Source organism: Pithys albifrons, chromosome 4 (assembly GCF_047495875.1).
Source record: "Pithys albifrons albifrons isolate INPA30051 chromosome 4, PitAlb_v1, whole genome shotgun sequence".
NCBI lineage: Eukaryota > Metazoa > Chordata > Aves > Passeriformes > Thamnophilidae > Pithys > Pithys albifrons.
The window spans coordinates 5,267,243-5,288,615 of record NC_092461.1 but is presented as its reverse complement, the minus strand read 5'-3'; the positions used below and the strand labels follow the sequence as shown (position 1 = coordinate 5,288,615).

The following is a 21,373-nucleotide window of genomic DNA, read 5'->3' as shown; positions in this document are numbered from 1 at the left end:
TCCCCTTCTGTAGATTACTGGATAATAATATCCCATCAAGGAGATATAAGAGGGAATCAGAAAAGCTCATCAAAATGTTCAGTGACATGGCAGCAGATTTATGAGAAAAAAAGAAGTCATTATAAAGAAGAAAAAAATCCATAAAGGTCATATTCATTAGGAAGAAAGGAAGACCTAAAGAAAGTACAGGAAATTAAAGGTTTGCCAGCACTTTGGAGTTTTGTTGTTAAGAGAGAAGGAGGCTTTTTAGCACATTTAATTAAAATGTACTGCTTCTCTTTATTTTTACATTTTCAATCATTTTATTATCATAGCAATACGTCTTCTACTGCTTCCTTAAGCATTAACAGCTGATTTATTTAATAAAACTCAGAACTGAGCATCACTGGAAATACTTTTTCCAATGGAATGCTCTCATGCTGTGATTGGTGAAGTGCTAAGTAATTTGCTTTTAATGCTAGCACATACCACTTAGCACTATATTTAACTGAATGATGAAAATCACTCATTTTTCATCCCCTTCCTTAACTGGTGCTCAGTGTAATCTATCTACTGTACTGTGAGCCCAGTGCCAGATATATTCTAATAGACCTTGCTCTCCAATCTACAACAAGCATTTTAATTTTTAATTCATAGTTATGTCTTTATCCTTTAATAGAACAGAACTACAGATGGGGAGTATGTTTTAGATAATAAGAGCACAGTAGGTACCCAGGGAAACTACACCACTAAAAGGATTCTTTATTTACACTTTTCAGTAATGACTACATATATATAGCTACACGGGAGAAAATTGTTGTAAAGGAACATTGCATAGACAGGCAATTACTATCCAGCTATAACTGAGTATTATGGATGACGTTGCTGATAAGAACACTTCAGAAAACAATTTCAAAGCCAATGCCACCCACTGTAAATTGACCAAAAAACATGGGAACTCAGAGGACGCAAGTAATCAAAATTACTGGATAGGATGTTGCATTTTTGGGGCAGGGGAAGGCAGGGTGGGAAGGGGAGTAAGGTAAATTTATTGAATACTTAAGCATATTTTAAATTCAGCTTTCACAAATATGTAATGGACAAAATTTTACATCTCAGATCAGATGAAATTCAGTCTAGCAAAAAAAAAATCAGCCCAGTCCTATCAGAACTGAAGGTATGGTAGTTCCATACATAAAGTCAGTCTTGCCAGACTACATACCAACACTGAAGTTGAAATCTCACAAAACCTGACTGAGATATCGTAACTCAGTGGTGGGAAACCTGGTTTATAATATTCCCCAAAGGGATTTTTACAATTATAGTCAGTCATGTTTAAGGACAAAGCTGAGGCCAAGAAGACACACGGAGTATGATGCTGCCCACAGCATGATGTCTTCTTGATACTGTCACCCAGAAACTGTAATAGTTTAGAGATCACCATCTGAACTCACAGCAGAGGACAGTCACGCATGCAAACAATTCCAGGAGCCTCCACCACACTGTGTGTGTCATTAACTATTGCAGGGTAATTGGCATTACCCCAGATTCTGGGGTCGTTGGTGAAAAGTGCAACTCTGCTCAGGTAGAAAAAAATCCACAGAGAAATTCTGGGACTGGATGATTTCTCTTCAGTTTGTTTCTTTTTCAAAGTTATGTACAGCGTGTGAAGTGTCAACAGGCAAAGCAAACATTGAAAAGGCAATTTTATTCCTGTTATGACAAAGAGAAGCCATCCAAATAATATCTGATGCAATAGAAGCCACAAAAATCGTATCACTTCTTGTAAATATTCAGAAGATTTAAACACCATATCCATCTGGGTGTAACTTATAAGATAACCACACACATATGCACATGCACACATATAAATTGAGAAAACAACAACAACAAAACAACAATTGGAAACCACATTGTTATCTTGCAAATCTAAAGAAGAACTGTTCTCAGGAGTGACATTTAAACATTCATGTTACTACCTAATTTCATTTAATGATTACTGGGGTGCATGATAATCATAGATTTAAGTAAAAAATTAATCAGTAATGATCAAGACATGGGGTAAGGTCTTGCAAAGATAAATGCATCTGAAAAACCTTTGCCATACCAGTGTGAATAAAGGGACACCAGAAAATCATACATGCTAGAAAAATGTCACTGATTAGTATGTTAATAGATTATAGCATTCTACATAAAAGATTCAAAATAGCAGTAGGGTGAGATTCTTCTCCTTTCCTACCACAGGGAAGACTAAAAGTCAGGAAACTGTAATTCTGCCCTAATATTTCTACATTTACCTCTGATTTCAGTGGTCTTGGAGCATGGACTTTATTTCTGATGCATTTGTATGAAGCTAAATAGAATAGACACTGACTGGTTCAAACCAGTGAGCAATACTTTAATACTACAAAACATGAGGATAATCTCCAGGTTGCTTTAAGTTACTGTAGCTCCCAAGGAAGCAGGTATGGCCACCATGAAGACCTCAGAAAAATGGTCTCTGGGATCTTGTGAATTTTGCAGCCTGTTGGGACTTGGCTACAGCACTGGTAGATGAAACCATCGTTGTTTATCTTCTGGGAATTTTTGCAGTCTTGCAATTACCATTATGTTGTGCTTTGAAGAATTACTGAAAGCACTGTCAATGTATTTAGTCATAAAACTTGGAAGACAAATCAGCAACATTTTCCCCAGCACAGCTAGCAGGTACAAGCAAACCTGGAAAAGCAGGAACAAGTAAATCTGAGAAATCTAAGAGCGTCTCATGATTTTGAAGGGAAAAAAAAATCATATGAAATAATTATGTTTGCATGATCCAATCTGTGATCTGATGCCATGAGCTCACCACACTGCCAAGTTTTTGAAGTCACAGAAGTGCTATGAATGGAGCATTTGCAGGACAACACTGTAGGCACAGAGATATGGTCATCAGAATTGCAAATCCTATCAGATAACATCGGTTCCATGGATGTGGATCAGGATGCAAAAAACTTCATGGAATATGCAGTACTGCAGGAACTAGCTCTTGACAGAGACAGCTGGATTTCCTGAAGATTAGAAAAAAGATACAGAGAAAGATAATGTAAATACACCAATGTCAGAGTATGACCTTCCTCCCTCAGCAAGAGGGATATAGGAGCAAGAACCCACACACTGAATTTATCAGTTTTTCCCTCAAAAAAATCTCTGTTTTGTGTGAACATGTGTACTTTTCAAGGTTGCTTGTTTAGCAGACAAGATTACTGTGCATTTAAAGTAACATAAAGTACTTTTAACTGAACTTTACTCCCCAAAAGGCATTGGAAAACTGACACTGATAGAACTCAGCCGAGTGCAGGAATCTGGTGGAGCCAGACCTGGTGCTGCGTCTGTGAATAAGGAACAAGAGGAAGCTGATATCTCACAATAGCAATGATGTCTAAGAACACCCAATGTATTCTGTAATTCTCTGTCATCAAATGCCCTGATACCACCCTTGGTCAGGAGCAGCTTTGGTGAGCAACTTGACATACATGGGCCTGTTCCACTCTTTAGGTACTTTTCTAGGCACTGTGAGGAGTTCAGTGGCTTTCGGTACACAGTGGAAAACAGAATGCAAGTCTGAGAGATTGGCACTTTGGCACTCAGAGCAATATATGTGGATGCATACCTAATTATATACAAATAGCTGTTTTAAGCCTGCCTCCAGCATACTTTAAATGCTGGCCCTGGCCCAAGATAGATTGGTGTATATTGCATTACTGTATTGAATTTCTGAATGGAAAGTGTGAGAGTGCTTGGATAAGGGACAGCTCTTCAGCATTAGGGACTCTTGCAAGAGCTGATGAAACTACCCAAGGATGAAGACAAACTGGAATACACCACTGCGAAATTTCAGCTCTAACTGATCATACCCTATTCTTCCCAAGAGAAACCATATTTTCAAATTATTTGTTTTCTTCTATTATTTTATGTTTAGGTAGCAGTATTGTTTTTCAGCTAGGCACAGAAACTGTTTATAATACCTTTCCACCTTGCTATACTCTTTTTCCTCTCCCTTCGCTTGGTACATGTAGGGGTACACAGCACACTGTTCATGTCACTTATGCGCTCCTGGGCTGTGGTCATTTCATTACACAAGAGACTTTCTTCACTAATATCACCAAATGCCTGAAAAAAAATAAAACCAAACAACAGACAAAACCAACATATTATTATGACAGCGTTCACTGAAATATCAGAGGGAACATAGATGACTTTGATTACCCTTCTCCACCCCTGTCTTCTTGCTTTCAAAATATTGCAGCTTAGAAGCATCTATGTGTGTGAAATTTTATTCTGTCATACTAATAACCCAGCTTTGCAGCAGCTTACAGTTTAGCTTTCATGGTTCAGTTCCACTCCTAGGCTTATAACAATTTTTCTAACAGTTCTGCCAAAATATTATAAAGTAAAACTTACCGTAGATGTATTCACTAATACAGATAGAGCAGTGAGATTAACAATTTAAACACATGTGAAATGTGAATTTGCCTAATTTTTCTCACTCTAAATGCTTTAGTAAAATAGTGGAATGGGGATTTTTACGCCTGTTGCTTTTAATAACTTCTTCTGATGATGTTCTTGACACATGGAGAAGATTTGAGTGAATAAAGAATAGACACTCAAAGAAGAAAATCATGGTCATGAGGAGATGATGTTATAGGACTGGAAACTGGTTATAAAGCCACGACTGCATCAGATTCAGCTCAGTTCATTAGTAGTTACCACATCACATGTCAGATCCTCAGCATGTGTCATGTGGGTGGTATTTTGCAGAAGAGTGCCCTGACTCTGATTGTTTTCATGTTTTGGAGTGCCCACATAAGACAAATTTTGCTCAGATGAATGTAAGCAGAAATCAAATTTCAGACACTGAGAAGTAACTGAGCCTCAGCCCTGTCTAGCTGCTGCTACTCAAGTATTAGCATGAAAAAGCAGGTTTCCTCAGTAATATGGCAATGTTTTAAATTTTTGCTATTCTCAACCTGGTTTAGCACAGCTGTAATAAACTATATAAACACTGGTAAATGTGCTGGAATATCCCTAATTTCTGTTGTATTTTTTTTTTGGTATTGTTAAATTCTGTCTGTTGGTGCATTTTATAATCTTTGTTGTACTCTGGATTTGACACAATGTGAAGGTAGGAAGTGCTGGAACAGAGGGATACAGGCAATATAGGGATATTTCCCACCTTACATGAAAAAATGTGACTAAATATTGGAGTGGTCTTGTGCATCCTACATCCTAGGCAAGTTTCTTTCTACCATGCTACTCTTTCTTCTCAGCTAGATCCCACTTACACAGAACAGTTACTACTTTATATTCTGTTTTATACTTTTAAATTAAGAGATAGTCCAGTTTTAGGTTGTCCAAAGCTGTTTCTCTCATGGCATAAACAATCTTCAGGGCAGGTCAAAATGAGGTACAACAAAATGGCAAGGCCTCAGGGCAACACTTTTGCTTTATACAACATCAAGAAGATAGAAGACAAAAAGGGAGCCTATAACACCAGTGAGGTAACAAAAATAGAAATATTTTTCCTGTTGCAATAACCTGAAAAAAAAAAAGGTATCATCAGAGTATACCTGGAGATCTAATTCCCCAGAAGATGGAACACTAATTTCACTTTATAGAATTTTTTAGGTTGGAAAAGACCTCTAAGATCATTGAGTACAGCCATAGATCTGACTCTGCCAAGTCCACCACTAAACCATGTATCTAAGTGTCACATCTACATGGTTTTTAAATGCCTCCAGAGATGGTGACTCAAAAATTTCCCTGGGCAGTCTTGTCCAGTGCTTCACAACCCTTTCAAGTTGTCAAGAAATTTGTCCTAATATTCAAACTAAACCTGCCCTGGTGCAACTTGAGGCCATTTCTTGTGCTATCACTTGTTGCCTGGGAGAAGAGACTGATACACACTGTCTACAACCTCCCTTGAGGTGTTTGTATAGAGTGATAAGTTCTCCCCTGAGAATCCTTTTCTCCAGGCTAAGCAAGAGGACATGGGATATTTAGAGTTCACTGGAAAAGCTTTTTCTTTGGTGTCAACACTTACCAAAAGCTCTTTCAAATCTGATCATTCAAATACCCAGCATGCCTGACAGAAGCAATAGGAACCCTTTGCTACAATTAAAATGCTACCTTTTACTTGTGTACTTTAAATTGAAGCTTGTATAGATATGTCAGATTTTTAGACTTGATCTGATGTACAGAGTTATGTTCTTAAATTAAAGTCCAAGTTGTTGCTTCTGAGAGTGATTTAATAGCAGTAACCTTATGGTTAATCAACCATGTAGTAAAGTTCACTGTGCACTTACTGCAGTGTAATTATAAAGTGAGCAAAAATATAATTGATGCATTTTGTCAATCTGTGTAGCTGCAAGGTACTTTTTCAAAGGTTATTTTTTTATTTGGATAAAATAAGTTAATGCTGTTTCGGCAATTATGTTTTGACTTCAGAGATTTTACTGCTGATTCATGTAAAACTATGTGACAGATGAGTAAATATCATAAGCATTTAAAAGTACAAAATACCTTCTGCACCAATCAGTGGCTCTGCCCTTGCAGCATAAAATCATTCTGAAAATCACTGAAATACAGCAAATCTCAATGCTTAAAGTAGTTTGAAACTGAAAGGGATTTTTTAAATACAAAATAACACTTTTAAAGTACCTCTTAATTATCAACACTGCTTTTTGTTACACAGCACAACTACAGTGCTATGACAGCATTTTTCCCAGGAGCATTGGCTCAGACTGAATGGATGCACTGAATTTGCTTCCATACCTTTGGTGAACAACTGAAGGAGACAGCTTTAAGTCTTCAGACCCCAAGGAGAAAGAAATTAAAATATCCATGAAAATAACATATTTGTGTGTTTCTTGCTCCTCATCCCATATTCTCAGCCAGTAATAAAGAACCAGCATTATTTAAAATTGTGTATTCATATGCAGAACAAGGCTATAAAGCTGTAGTTCTGGTATATCAGTATTTTTTTTTTGGTTACATGAAAGCTTGTGAGTCCTATCAAAAGCCATTTGTGGACCTGTCTCATCCCTTTCATAATCCTTCTATGAGATTACAGCCCTCATCACAGATTAGCAGGACATGGCAACTTGAAGGAAATAAATATTTTTACACATGACTGTGAGTTTCTGGGGTTCAAGTATACAGAGCCTAAGATTTTTAGAAAACCAGGGAGGGGAGGGATAGTCACACGCTGCAAGGCTGCCTCCTACATTTCCATCTTGTTGCATGTAGTAACGTAGTCTTGACTGCGGCTGATAATCCTAAGAGATTGATAGACACTGTTTCTGTTTAAATCGATACCACAATTTACTAGAGAGGAAAAAAAAAAAAGCAAGGACCTAATTTAGACTTGACACTGAAAACAACCCAAAACAGAAGGTATGATGACACAACTTCTGCTCTGCTGAGACACATCGTACACATCCACTTCATCTGCAGCAGATGGACAGACTTAGGCATCACAAGGGCAAGGAGCAGCAGACTCAGTCCATTTCAGGACAAGGTACATGTGAGATGAGCTGGATCAGTTTAAGAATGCAGCATACAAGCTCAAGATTTCTCCAGAAAAACCCTTTTGCTTGTTCTGATCTTTCCAGCAGGATGGAAAGATCTGTCTGCACTACTAATTTCTTTCTTAAACTGCTTATCTTTAGTTGAATTATGGAAGTAAAGGAGAAATATATACTGGTAATAATAACTTAAAACAGTCTGGTTTGCTTATTATTTGCAGTGGAACTACCTATGTTGCCATGACCCCCGATAAAAGGGTGGTAAGTTTGCAGGGTGTACTGATGCAAATGCCTTTGTCCATGGGATTCTCCCTCAGCTGACTATTACTGTGTATTATTTCCATGCATGTTGACAGGGATCATTCTCCCACTGAATGCAGTTGCAAAGTCTTATTAATTTTCTGTGGGTCAAGATGGAATCTCAGCATTAAGCAGGCAACATGTGGTGAAGTCTACTCAGCTCAGGAGTATGTTCATACCCGCATGCATTAATGTGGCTGGAATCACTTATGTGAGGTATAAATCTTTGCTGTTAATCCCTACTTTTACAGGGATCTTAAGGAAACAAACTCATAAACTGGCTATGTTTGTGGACAACCTGACATGATGCTGCTGAAACCAGCTAAAAAGTGGGTCAGTTTACACCAAATAACTACCTTTGCCCAGCCTCTCCCCAGCCAAGAAATCCTCACCCACTCACCAGAGCTGCCCCAGCTTATGGAAAGGCTGGAGCTGTGCTGTTCCCTCCATAGTGTGGTGAGATGATGAAGCTGTATGATGGTGAAGTCATTAGGTAGAGTACCAACCTCAGTTACCTCCCTCTTTTTCTTCTCCATAAACCTTTAGCAACCACTGAAGTGAGACTCTTTATGGAAACAGCATGTGGGGCTTTTGCAGTAAACTTGGCCAATTTATTCCCTTAATGAAATTAGAGCCAGAAAATCTGCACTCACATCCATGCATAAACTGCACTGGAGAATGTTATGCACATACAGGAAAAAAATAGCACCTAATATTCGTATCAACACTGTGTATAAAAAAAAAGAATTTGTGGAATTAAGAATAAAACATGAGGCAATTTGTTGATTTGCCCAGGGAATATATGGGAGCGACAAATGTGTAGATTATTCTAAGGTTGTTTTTTAATGTCATTATCAGATCCAAGAACTGTATATAAAAGCATGCGGTCCCTCACATGCTAAAAGTATAGTTTGCTCAAACAATTCTAAAATATTCAGTATTCTTAAGATTAAATATCTGAATATTGCTTCTGAAGGAACAGCTGTCAGCTTAAATCTAAAGTCTAGTTTGTTTACTGGCTGTATTTTATATCTGTTAGAAAATGACACCAAATGGCAATAAAATTGTTGTAAGTATTCTACTGGGGAATATAAATGCCCTTTGGTTACAGTGTACATATCTTTATACATAATTCCAGTATATTTTCCCTAGAATTATGTTAAATATGTAAAAAGCCTTTTCTCATAAAGGTAAAAATGCTAGATGTTTCCAAGCTGTAATTTAGCATTAGTGTCAAGATTGCTTCAGAAAATAAGCTACGGTTACTGTTTCATTCTTTTTAAGTGTCACTCAGCATACCGTATCTGATCTTGTATTCAAAATAAACTTATATGATTTTATTCACTTTTCCAGAAGTGCAAGAGGGTTTAGACATAATTTATAGCATATGGATTGATGTAAATAGCTTAAACTAAGTAATTGGCTAGTCACCTACTCTGTCTTATCCTATTACTGCTAGGTACTTTTCAAGTAATTAGGGAAAACAGATCTCTTTTACACAGTAAGTTTAAATTGGATGAATCCTTGACCTTTGTGAAGGATTATTTGATAGATAAAATCATGCTATACAAAAACTTTCTCTACAATGCTCTGGTTTACTAGGCCTATAATAAGAAACTGATTTTTTGTTGAGTTAAAGTGACTTATCTTTGTCCTTTTAATAAGAAATCAACTCCAGTCAGCAAAAGTCAAGATAAAAATCACCAAGTTGGTGTTATCATCATGTAGACAGCAAACACATACCACTATCATAAACTTTTCTGTGCAAGGTTTTTAAATATATTTAAAATGCTAAAATTCAATAATTTCCTATATATTACAATAATATCAGATTAATGAATATGGAAAAGCATGAAAAATGATTTATTTTGGGAAGGTCATTCCTTGGTTAGCCAACACTTAAACTGAGTTATTATAAAGGAGAAATATATTATAGGTAAAAAGGAAGATGGTTTTTACTGCTTGTGAATTCTTTGAGTTTTACAATGCTTATGACAAAAGGACTGCAGCTACAAGTTTAACCTCTATAATTTTTATGCTGCATATTTAAATAGAAAGATTTTTTTGTTTAACATTTCTAGGGCAATTTATACATGTCACCTTGTACTTAATGTTCTTTTAAAACTGTTAGTTTTACCTCATCCTTATGAAACCTATAAAACTACTTTTCATACCAGACATGAAATTTCTAGTTATACCAGGAAAGCTGAACCTCTAATGGGAATACCATATTTAAAGATGTAAGTATTTTAAAGAAATTATTGCATATAGACACATTATTCCTGTCTAGTGTACTTGTACACACAGCACTTACAAACTGAGGAGGGGAGGAAGGAAATTATTATTAAAATGAATGTTTTCTTTTGGCTCCTTGGATAAAATTAAGTTCACACTGAATTACTTTGCTGAATTAGGGTTATGAGAAAATCTTGCTTTCACTGAAATATAGAGTAGGATGAGGTTGTAAATATAAAGTGAATTCCTTATGAGCATCCAAGGACTTTACAGCAAGATTATGCAAAATTCCTCTTATGCCTGTCAAACAATATCTATAGATACAGAAACATATCTGAGGTTGAAGTCACCAAGAGCTGAACACATGAATTTGAGAAAGAATTTGGCCTGTTCTCATGTTAGTGTGTTAGGCAAGAGATACACTGTCCCAGGTCTCATAGGCCTGCACACACATCCCAGTTGGCTGAACATCAAGAAGCTGCTGCTCATACTGGTGGTGCCCTCTGAACAATGTCTATATTTGCACGTGTTTTTCCAAAGTTCTTTGCATTTCTGTGTTATTTTCTGCCAAATAGTTCATTCCCTCCTATTATACATATTATTTCTGAAAAATACCTACCAATAGCAGCAACCATCATGCTGTAATGGCACAAAGCATTACACACCTGATAGGGACGTCTTAGTCCCCAAATGGCTGAATTAATGAGCTTCCACTGCAATAATTAGGAATAAATGTTATGGCACTTTCAGGTATGATTCCTGAAAGTCACAGAAATTAAAAGTCAGTCTTTTCATTTTGCTATCTTCAGAGTTTGCCTTCAGAGTTTCTTAATAAAAGTGAACAAACAAACAAAAAATTACACTGAATAATTACATTTTCACCCTTGGTATATAAGGGTAATAAAAAGCATGATTGCTTTGCAGGAAGAAGGTGCATGTAACCCTCAGTTCCTAGATGCTGTTGAATTGCTCCTTGTGTTCTGCAGGTGTACAAGAGCACTAGCCCCCTAGAAGAAAGGAAAAATAAGTGAAAATTGGTTGTTTTCTTGTTCCATGGGCTCTGCAGACAAGGAAGATGTAAATAGAAAGGCAAAGCATGTCCCAATTGCCATAGATTTCCCCTGTTCTTACAGACCATGTTCCTACAGTCCCAAGACAGCACTTTGTACAAATATCTTGTCTCTGGTGAGGAGAATGAGGCTTGCTGATCTAGAAGGAGGAAAGACAGCTGTCATTCCTATGACAGGGACAGAGAATAGGTGACAATCTCCCCTTGCCAATACAAACAGGTAAAATTATGAAATTAGATCATGGAGGCAAACTTCTGGAAAAGAGAAAAGTCTTTTTTACACCAAAGATTGATCTGAATAAATACATGGTAGCTGACAATGATTAAATTTAGAATAAGAGAAAACTTCTGACCATATAGGCTGTAAGAATGTAGAAAAATCTTTCCTTTGAGTCCCTGGGAAAAAAATACCTAAAATTGACTAGGGGTAGGTAAACTGAACTACCTGTGCCTTCAGAACTAGCTGTAAATATTCAAATGGAATATTTATACACAACAGGTTGTCAACAGAGGCAGCAGATTGCAAAGGTTATCCCAAGAAGCCTTTCATCTCCTACATCCTTAAAAGCTCTACCTAAGGTTGCAATGCAACACTTTAGCTCCAAAATTATTTTCTAACCCCATCAAAGTGTCCCACTGCTTGTCTAGCTGCAGCAGAGGCAAAAAACCTCATTTCTGAGGAGTGACAACAGCAGCAATTGGTGAAGCTCAGGTGTATTTTACCCCATGGCATCAAACTTTTCACTAGTCAGTGTGTAGTTTTAAAGTTCATTAAATAGTCTTAATTTGGAACTGCAGTAGAAAGCTCTGACCTACAAAATACACAAATGTATAATTACATCCGTTGTCTGCTAAATGTAAGATCTGTGTATAGGTTTCACGGCAATTATTAGTTAAGCACATTTCTTACATGTAATTCTATTTAGTTCTACAAGTAAAAATGATGCAAAGCGTGCGTTGGTCTCCTAAATTAGACATGCAACTTTCAAGACAATGCCATAAGACTCAGTCATGAATTCTAGGGATAGTTTCTGTTGTCATCTGGTGTGGGAAACTGTACAGAAGTGGCTTGAACAACCTACATTTAATGCTCACTTTGGGGATGCTGGAAGCTTCTCAAAAGCTCACCTGGGAAAAGAAAACTGCATTTCTCCTCTCTCAGAAATACAGAAAGGGTCAATGAAGTGAACCAGTGCACTGGGATAAGACTGCCTCAGGTGTTCAAAGACCCTCCTTCCATAGCATTGTGGAAGTTGAATGAAAGCTCACAGTTCTAAAAAAGCTGAGAAGAACTTAATTGGGAAAAAACACTCCACAAAGAGTTACATTTTTAACAGGCAGAAAGTAGGAATTGGGCTGCGTTGTTGACCTCCACCAGGGGAAAGTGTTTTAGAAACAGTCAAGGCAATTATGTGTAAGGGGAGCTTCTATAACAGACCTGGATTTGCCAGTTTCTCTGTTCCAGTAATTAAGTTCTACTTCGTGTAGGCCACGTGCCTTCTCTTGTTTGCTTTGGCCAGCTTGAAGACTCTGGTGTCTTCACACTGGTGAATCACAAGTTTCCCGGGCAGAAAATTACGTTTGGATTCCTTGAGGACAGTTTCCTTTAAATTAAATTTTCTTTTAAAAGCCAAGTAGGGCAAAGACATTAAGAATAAAATCTTTAATGAAGAAAACAGCCTTGAAACATTAACCAAATGAACAGAAGCAATGTTTGCCTCATGCTGGAAAGATATACTTGAACCTTCACCTCAGAAGTGTGCCGTTGAAAATGTTGTACTTCATAATTTCTACTAGTTTTGGTAAACAGGCTTCCATTATGATGTTCCCACTTCTTATCTGGGTAGGTAAAGTGCAATTCTTTGACTCTACTTTCTCTTAAATGCCAATCTTTTTTTAATAGTCTCTCAACACAAGACCAAAGGCAAAAAGGAAACGCAATTCTTCAAGGCACTTAGAATAAAAATGAAAAAAACAATGAACAAAATGCAGCCAATGAAACAAGTAATGGGTGATACTTCTCTTTAATACCACCCTGTATTGTGTTTTAGAGCACAAGCTGCTAAAAATCTGAGAACATCCAGGATACAATCTAAAACACACAAGATGCCAGGAAGTAATCTCAGTGTGACTTAGCTCTGTGTGTCTGAGGACAAACTACGTGAATGACCATACTTGTAGTACTAGCTGTCTAATAAATGTGTACAATACTTACTTTGTGTATTTTTATATCTAATAATTCCTGTATAGAATGACCGCATGTGTTTCTAAGTGATACATATTTATAAATAATCTTTGTGTGTGCAGTTTCAATGTATATCTTACATAATTGCCTTTAAATGGCTCTATAAACAATCCTGAATTGCTACTTTGCACTGCAAAAACGTTAACTGCATTGACTTTGCACTGTTTTGGAGTGAGGTCCTCCTACGGAAGATTTCAGTGTGTATTTTGGGCAGGGTCAGGCAGGCTTATTTTCCTGTTTTGACACTGACCTGCTTCTGGAGGGCATCATTTTGCCTTCAAAATCTGCCAGGAAGGAGCCTGCTTGGACCTACCTCAATGATAGCCCCATCAGGTAGTCGGAGGAAGTGCCTGTAGAGCTCCTGGAAGCCGCTGAGGTGAACAGTGTAGACAGAGATGTGCACAGTGGTGCTGCCTTTCCAGCTGGCTGCAGAGTCAGGGATTTCATCCTGGTGCTGGAGGTCACAGCTGGAGACACCAGGCTGGCTGGCATGGTCCTTCCAGATGTAATCAGACACTGCCACCTAGTGAGACAGAGGGTCGGTCCCCCCCCACCCCAGACACACACACACATACCCACACATCCACAGAGTCCCCCCACCCCCCACCAAAGAACATATTTAATTAACTTCTGGCAAGAGCTTAACCGATTTAAAATGATTTTACAATAAATCTGCAAAGCCTGTGCCATATGCAGTGCTCACACACAGTTCTCTACTACATATTTTTTTATGACATAGATCTAAATAGAAGAGATAGACGAATCCCTAGTGTATATTCTATAAAGTTAATTCTGCACAGATGAAGCTGTAATTGACTCCCGTATTAACCAAAAGTAGGGAGATCAAGCAGGGTAGGTTAAACAATAAAATGGCAATGCTGATGAAAAAAAAAAAGGAAAGCTTCCCAAGAATTTCGTGAATGAGTATTTGTATTTCTCTCTCTTTGTGCCTGTACCCACAAGCACTTTTTAGTCTCTGATCTCTGCACAGTATTAAAATAACCTTGTGCTGCTAACAGAATTGTAGATGAGGCAGAGTAAATAAGGTGTATTTTAGTGCATTGTGTAAAGCCGGTTTATTGACACAGTTACCTAGTTTCCTAGTTTGCTCTAAACATATTTGCTTTGGTAGGTTTTGCACCTCCCTGCATCAATCAGAATTTCCATTTAGCCTTTTTCATGTTAATTCTTTACACAGGCTGAACAGAATTCAATACTTCAGACAGAACATAGCAAGTGGCTTTAGCACCTTTTATCCTTAACTAGAACTGATGATGAGAAGCATTATTTTTATACTCCCCCTGAAACATAAGCTTTTCAACCCTCCACTTTTGCAAGACCTTTGCATCACTCATTTTCTCCCATGAGATGCTACTCCTGTTAATAGAAGAAATGGACTGGAGATATTAGTGCATCCCTATGCTCTTCCCAAGCACTTTTATTTAATGCAGAGGAAATACCTCTTTGCTGGCCTAGCACATACCTTTTCTTTCAATAAAATGTATTACACTGCCTGAAAACATTGTAATTCCACCATGCAGGTAGGTAAAGAAAAGTTTTAATTTAAGACAGGTACATCAAAACCTTCTTTTGCATAGTTTGGCTTTTACTTTTTGCTGAAATGAAGAGCTCAGATTCTTACAAGAGATCTCAAAAATCATCAGATACAATTTCTTTCCTCGTTTGGGTAAAGTTAGATTTAGTTCTGTTTGTTTGTGTTCCAGTTCATGTTTCCGTAGCTGTTCTTACGCAATACGAGGAAACCCATAACTAGCACAGTGTGTCAATGCCACAATCCTGACGTGCATGCTGCTATTCTGAGCAACTGCCTTAGGAGAGGATTTGGTTTAGGTGAATTAAGAAAGCAAGAGCACATACAGGAAATTATCTCCAACTCTTTTCCAGGAATGACAGAACAATAGAATACTTCGTTTTAGTGCCAGCTTTCATTTGCATCATTCCCAATCTTTTTTTTTTTTCTTTTTAAAACAAGAAAAGGTGATCTGAAATTTAAGGTAAAATAAGCAGAATCTGGATATCCCACAACAGCATCTCTGGGGTTAGAAGGCTTTCTTTCAGGATAACTTGTTAAGAATACATGGCAGCTATGCAGACAGGACAAGCCCTGCATTTTTTCTGTCTACCATATAAGAATGTTTGACTTGCCTACTAGACACAGTGGTCTATAAGCATTAAGGTGGCCAATGCTGTCATGAAAGCAGGAAAGCTGCTTCCTTTGGGACAGTGTTGGTTAGAGCATGGACAAGCAGCTTCAAGAGCTACCACAACAGAGCTCATGAAACAGGAACAAAGACCCTGCCATGGTTACCCTCCTCTCTCATCCCAGTGTCTCAAAACCCAGACTTCTGACCTGTCCAACTCAAGAGCACCAAGCCCTTCCTGGCCTTATGTCTCCTCCTTGATCTATAGCTTCAGGAAGGAGAAATGACTAGGAAACCCAGCTCAGAAACTCAGTCTTCAGCAAACACAGCATACAGGATGATGTCTGTCATGATCCTCCTTTTATGCTAAATGCATTTTCCCCTCTACTACTAACTTCCTTTCTTCTAAGCATTCTCCTCCCTCCTGAATCACTCCCACACCTTCCCTTGCCTCTTCTCTGACTTTCATCTTATCCCACTTTCATAGAATTTGCTTGTTCTTCTCTTGTGTTTGCCCCTACCAAGTTGTAAGGGGCTTATTTTACCATGTGTTTTGCAAGCTGTGGATCATTCCCTGTGAATGCTGCATCCTTCTTTGCATCTCTTTTTGCCTGTTTCAGCTGTGAGCTCTGGGGTCAAAGATATACATTCTGTGCTTGCCCAGCACAGAGGAAAGCATGGACCTTAGACCACCTTCCCACAAATAAATCACCACCTATAGTTTCAGTCAGTGCCAGAGTGGAGTGTAATTTACAGCACAGAATTACTGTGCAGGAAGTCAAAGTCACGTCATTCAAATCTTTGTGCTTGGGCAAATCTTCACCTTTCCAGGACAAAGACCTCCTTTGGAAGTTCCTGGCTCTGAGGGCCATCCCTGTGGTATTGTATCCACATGGGACCAGATATGGCATCAGAAATCTCAGCCTTGCCTCCTCCCTGAAAGCAGACATTTCTGCAGGGACATGAGATTACACAAACCCATCAGACGTGTTGTCACATTTCAAGATCTGATGAACTCCCTCTGAGGACTTTTAAATGAGCAGCCAAGAGAACATGATGTTATTGATCAGCATGTCCTCCTCTCCCCAAATGCACAAATTGATCATCTGTGATCAACTGAGAGGGAGAAAGCACCACCAAAACGGATGGTGCTGTTCTGAGTCACACAGCTTCAGACCAGGGTAGGCACAACTAGAAAGGAAGGAAACAGGATGATTGGCTGGACCATCACTCATTGACCCTTCCTTAAAATTATCTCATAGTGAGAGTTTGCCTGAAGGCAGATTCTGAAATATTTGGTGGGACGTAACAGTTGAAAAATAATGGCAAGAAAGCAAAGAGAAATGCTGAGTGTGGCTGTGGATTTAGAGACCCCAGCTCAGAAGGACCCTTCAATTGCCTCCTTGCTAGAACCATCTGAAAGTATTTGGCAGACAGATGCCCGCTGCCTTGAAACTTTCAAAACACATTTCTGTGAAGTGATAGGTCACTAGAGAGCTGCTGTGGCCTACATAACCTGAAGTAAGCTCCAAAAGTAAACTCTACTGTCATCTGAAATTTCTATCATTAAGTTAATCAAAAATGTCCATTCATTTCTACAGGAATACAATATGAGTTAATAAATCCACTGAGACAGGCTAGTCAAGAGACTGTGCATATAGGACATGTCAGAGAAACTGAAGTTAGCACTGATCTAGATTCACAGGGGCTGACAAGAAACCACAAAATGCCAGAGCAGTGTACAGTTATCCTTAAATGAAATTCATCTTTCAGCAGAAAAACACATTAAGGATGGTAATTCAATGATAAAAGAGGCAGACCAGAACAGGTTCAAATGCTGAATATTTCACAACATAACTTAATTAAAGCGGGAGTGTGAGGCTGTTAATCGCTTTATAATAGTTCAGCTTGAAATGAGGTCTGATGTGAATGCCCTTATAGTTTATTTGTTTATATTATTATAATCACAAAATGTTACAATGACCTAATGCAAATGTACAGTTTTCACTGGCCTTTATTATGTTGGCATTTTTTTCTCCTTTTGATCGCCCTATCTTTGTGCAAGTACGTGAAGGGAAGAACTGGGAGAAAGGGTCATAAATTTAGGTCAGATCAGATGATTCAGTAAGTCTCATGTGGTTTTAAGTCTTATTAATAATTTTAATACATTCTTCCTTGACAACAATGATTTCAATCACTGCTCCTTTAACGTACACTGTGACGTAAAAATGCACAGGTTTTTAAAAGAGTGAAACATGCTTCTCACACAAAGGAGGTAAATTATGTCAACCCTTTGAAAATTACAGCATATAACCTAGAACAAAAAACAACAAAAAAAATTGTATGCAACAGTACAAATGTACTTTGCTGTATAGCTATATCATGTCATGCCAAGTGTAAAGGAATAGATTATTGAAGCAGAACACAATAACATTTTAAACACAAACATATTTATAAATGTATATTTATAAAGGTATATTTATAAATATACATAAATAATATAAATGTATATTTATAAATATATTACACATTTGAGGCACAGCCAATTAATATTAATATTTTCAAGGTCAGGGTGCAGAAAATGCCATACTAATGCATAAAAGGTACTGTGATGTTTTCCATTGTTCAACAGCTTTTGTCAAAGAAGAAAGGAACAAATACTTCCTCAGATTTTCTGAGCTAGAGCGGGAAGAAGAAGACTGACTTTTAGTGTTGTAAAAAGAGGCATCAGCATACAGAAAGTTCTTTTTAAAAAAATTGAGAAATATAGTTGCGTGTCCCAACACTTGGTTATGATCAGTACTGATTCTTAACTGATTGCAACATTAATATTAGCAATGTCATGTGAATCAATTCTAACTTCATGCATTTCAAAATATATAAAAGAATTGTTTGAAAACAGCATTCAAAGAAAATACATAAAATGAGCACTACAGAGAAAATTAGCCAGTTGAGAAGGGTCAGAACAGAGAGCTGGTCATGAGAAATAATTAGCAAAAGTTACAAGTTACTTTAGGCAAGAGCACAAAGGTGTTGAAATTATAGGAAAAAAAAAGACATCAAAAGTTGAGAGTGCTCTATTTGCTTCAAGTAACTTTCATAAACATGGTTAGTGCATTTTCTGTGGTAAAAGTTGTAAATATGGGAATTAATGTCCTGGAGGCAATCTTTGTTAAACCAGTGTAGCTCTACAATTAAAAAAACCAAAAGCTGGTTAGTGCTAAACCTCTAAGGGAAGTACAACACTCCTTAAGCTTTGCAAACCCCATCTCTGACACGCTGTTGCTAAAAACCTTGCCAGCAACTCTGGAAAAAGAAGAATTTACCTGGAAATGTCTAAAAACACCCTTTCTGCCTATGTCACAGGTAGCTTAGTGACATCCAGATCTGGGTGAGGCTATCACTGAACCATATGCAGAATTAGTTGACAGTGGGGAAGGTTTCCAAGCCACTGTAGGGAGAATGGGGTACCCCATAAGATGTGAAAGCAAACTTAGTTTGAATAAATCATGAAATTGGAGAATTGGCAAGCAAAGGCATGAACAAGGAAAGTCTATTAGGACTGCTAAAAAATCACACCAACATGAGTTCTCCTCTTATTTAATCCTTACATATATGAAGTATTTACACATACTTACACATATCCAGTGCATTTTGGTGGAGTGACAGCACATTCCTGGGGCAATAATGAAGCATGTAATTGTTTCAGTTTAGCATAGGCCTTTGGTGGGCTGTTGGCAGAGGACCCATTCCAGGCATGAATGATGTAACAGTTGTACTCTGACCTCCTGAGCCGAATCAGCAGCAAACACCTTCAAACTAGTCCAATATCCCCACCTACAATTGCTTGTAGTAACTCTGCAAATGCATAACTTTTTTCTAAACTGTTCTATTTATGAACACAATGGACCAGCAAAATGAACCAGTGGTATCTGAGAATTGTTTATTTCCATCAAATTATAGATGCTTGAAGCATTGATTTACAGCCTCCTCTGATTTATTTAATAAACTGACTGGACTGACTAAATTATGAAAATAACCACATACAGAGAATAACCTCTTTGTAAATGACCAAGGAGAAATCCCAGAATAGATTTATGGAAAGCTGCATAGCATCTTAACACTAGGAAACAGAAGAGAGTCTTCTGGTTTCTGCTTTGCAATAGCATCATATTTATGGGTATGTCCAATGAACAGCAATGCAGATATCTTCTAGGAGTTGATTTTCATTTCCTGCTTTGAGATATTACAAAGTGCAGCCAAATTTTTCTTAGCCACAGCGCACCCATTGCTATTGTAGTCTGCAGCTTATCATTACACCTTTCCAGAACTAAATCTTTTGGGGTTTTAAATCACCACACTTGAGTCATTCATAAAAAATATGTCAATGCAGAAATAGACTCTTCCAAACAATACTAAATTTGGAGGAAAAAAAAATAATCTCTAATATCAAGTAAAGGAAAACTGATATTCAATGCAGCAAAAACCTTAGTGAGCAAAAATTAAAGACCGTGTTTCCTTCTGCACAGCAGTGCCTTTGTCCATTGATTTGCCCTAAGGAAAGGAGATAAAATACACACCCTTCCTATTCCAGAGAATCCTGCTATATTCCAAGGCCAGAAAGGGTTTGGTTCAGATGGGCAAGAGAAATCTCTCTCCATGCCTCATTTCCCAAATGTTATAAGGGTTGCTGGAATCAGTTACTTAAGAAAGCATCTTCAGTAACTTCAGACAGACAAGATTTTATATACAAAAGTGTTTAGGAAAAGTTGTTTTTCCTATGGAAGTCAGGATTTTAATGCATACAAGGCCATATCTGTGTAAATAAGAGAGTCTGCTGTTAATTATCTGCTCATCAACATTTGTTATTCATTACTCATCTGTTTACAAATGTAATGCAGTCAGAAAGCAGAAATAATACTATATGACTTTGGTGACCAAACATACACCAGAAACAACAAATAGTAAATAGATCCATGCAGCAGTTCAGCTTATGGGATAAAATTTGCCCACAGACCACATTCTGAAAAACAAAATTGTGAAAATAATCCTAACAGATCTGTAAATAACAATGCATTTAAAAATAATATGTAAACAGAAAACAAAGGAGCTAAATTTGCCAATTAATTTATTTGCAATGAGGATTTTATTTTATTTTTACTGTTTGGACTGATTAAATTCTGGGAAAAGACAGTTAAAAGAAATAAGTCTGTCTTCACAGATCTCATTCAACATGTCCAAGCCCATGTGCATTCAAGATGTATGTCTGGGTTTGAGATATGCACATATTCACCTGTGACTTACATCAGATAGACAGATCTGTTCCTGGCAGCTAAATAAGATTTTTAAACCTGGATCACTACATGGACAGCCAATCAGCTGAGAATTTAAATACATTGGATTAGAGGCTTCTACTTGCATTGTCCTCAGCTTCAGAAATTTCCTCCTATGAAGGCAGCAGAATAGTGTAACCTTGTGCCAGTGGGGTAGAGTGTAGTGTAAACAGTGAAGAGTGTCTTTTGTTAAGTATCTGACCAAGCCTGGATTTTAATTTCCTTTTTTTTCCTCAAACAATAGTGAAATTGCAATAAAATTTTACTAAGAATTAAAATTTTCCTATTTTGCCTGCTGAGACCCAGCTTTCTATTGAAGTAGATGGAAAGGAACTAAGAAAATGAAGGTGAAAGAGAAAATCAAATTTCAACACTTTTGGTAAAATATATGTGAACATCTGTGAAGTGTGGTTCTCTGATCTTTTAATAGCCCTAACAAGTATACTGACTACTTCAGGACAGATATAAATTATTTACCACAGAAGCAC

At 37.5% G+C, this 21,373-nt stretch overlaps 1 protein-coding gene across 2 annotated transcripts in view; it reads right to left on the bottom strand.

Annotated features, from left to right (window-relative positions):
• Positions 1-1,694: 1,694 nt before the first annotated feature.
• LOC139671057 (uncharacterized) overlaps positions 1,695-21,373 on the bottom strand; it is a 285,587-nt gene continuing 265,908 nt past the window's right edge. For both annotated transcript variants that reach the window (XM_071553278.1, XM_071553279.1), the window contains exons 21-23: positions 13,704-13,913; positions 3,984-4,128; positions 1,695-3,026 (exon numbers count right to left, since the gene is read on the bottom strand). In XM_071553278.1, coding sequence (XP_071409379.1) covers positions 2,998-3,026; positions 3,984-4,128; positions 13,704-13,913 — 384 coding nt within the window. In that variant the 3' untranslated portion in view covers positions 1,695-2,997. The remainder of the gene's footprint in view (positions 3,027-3,983; positions 4,129-13,703; positions 13,914-21,373) is intronic.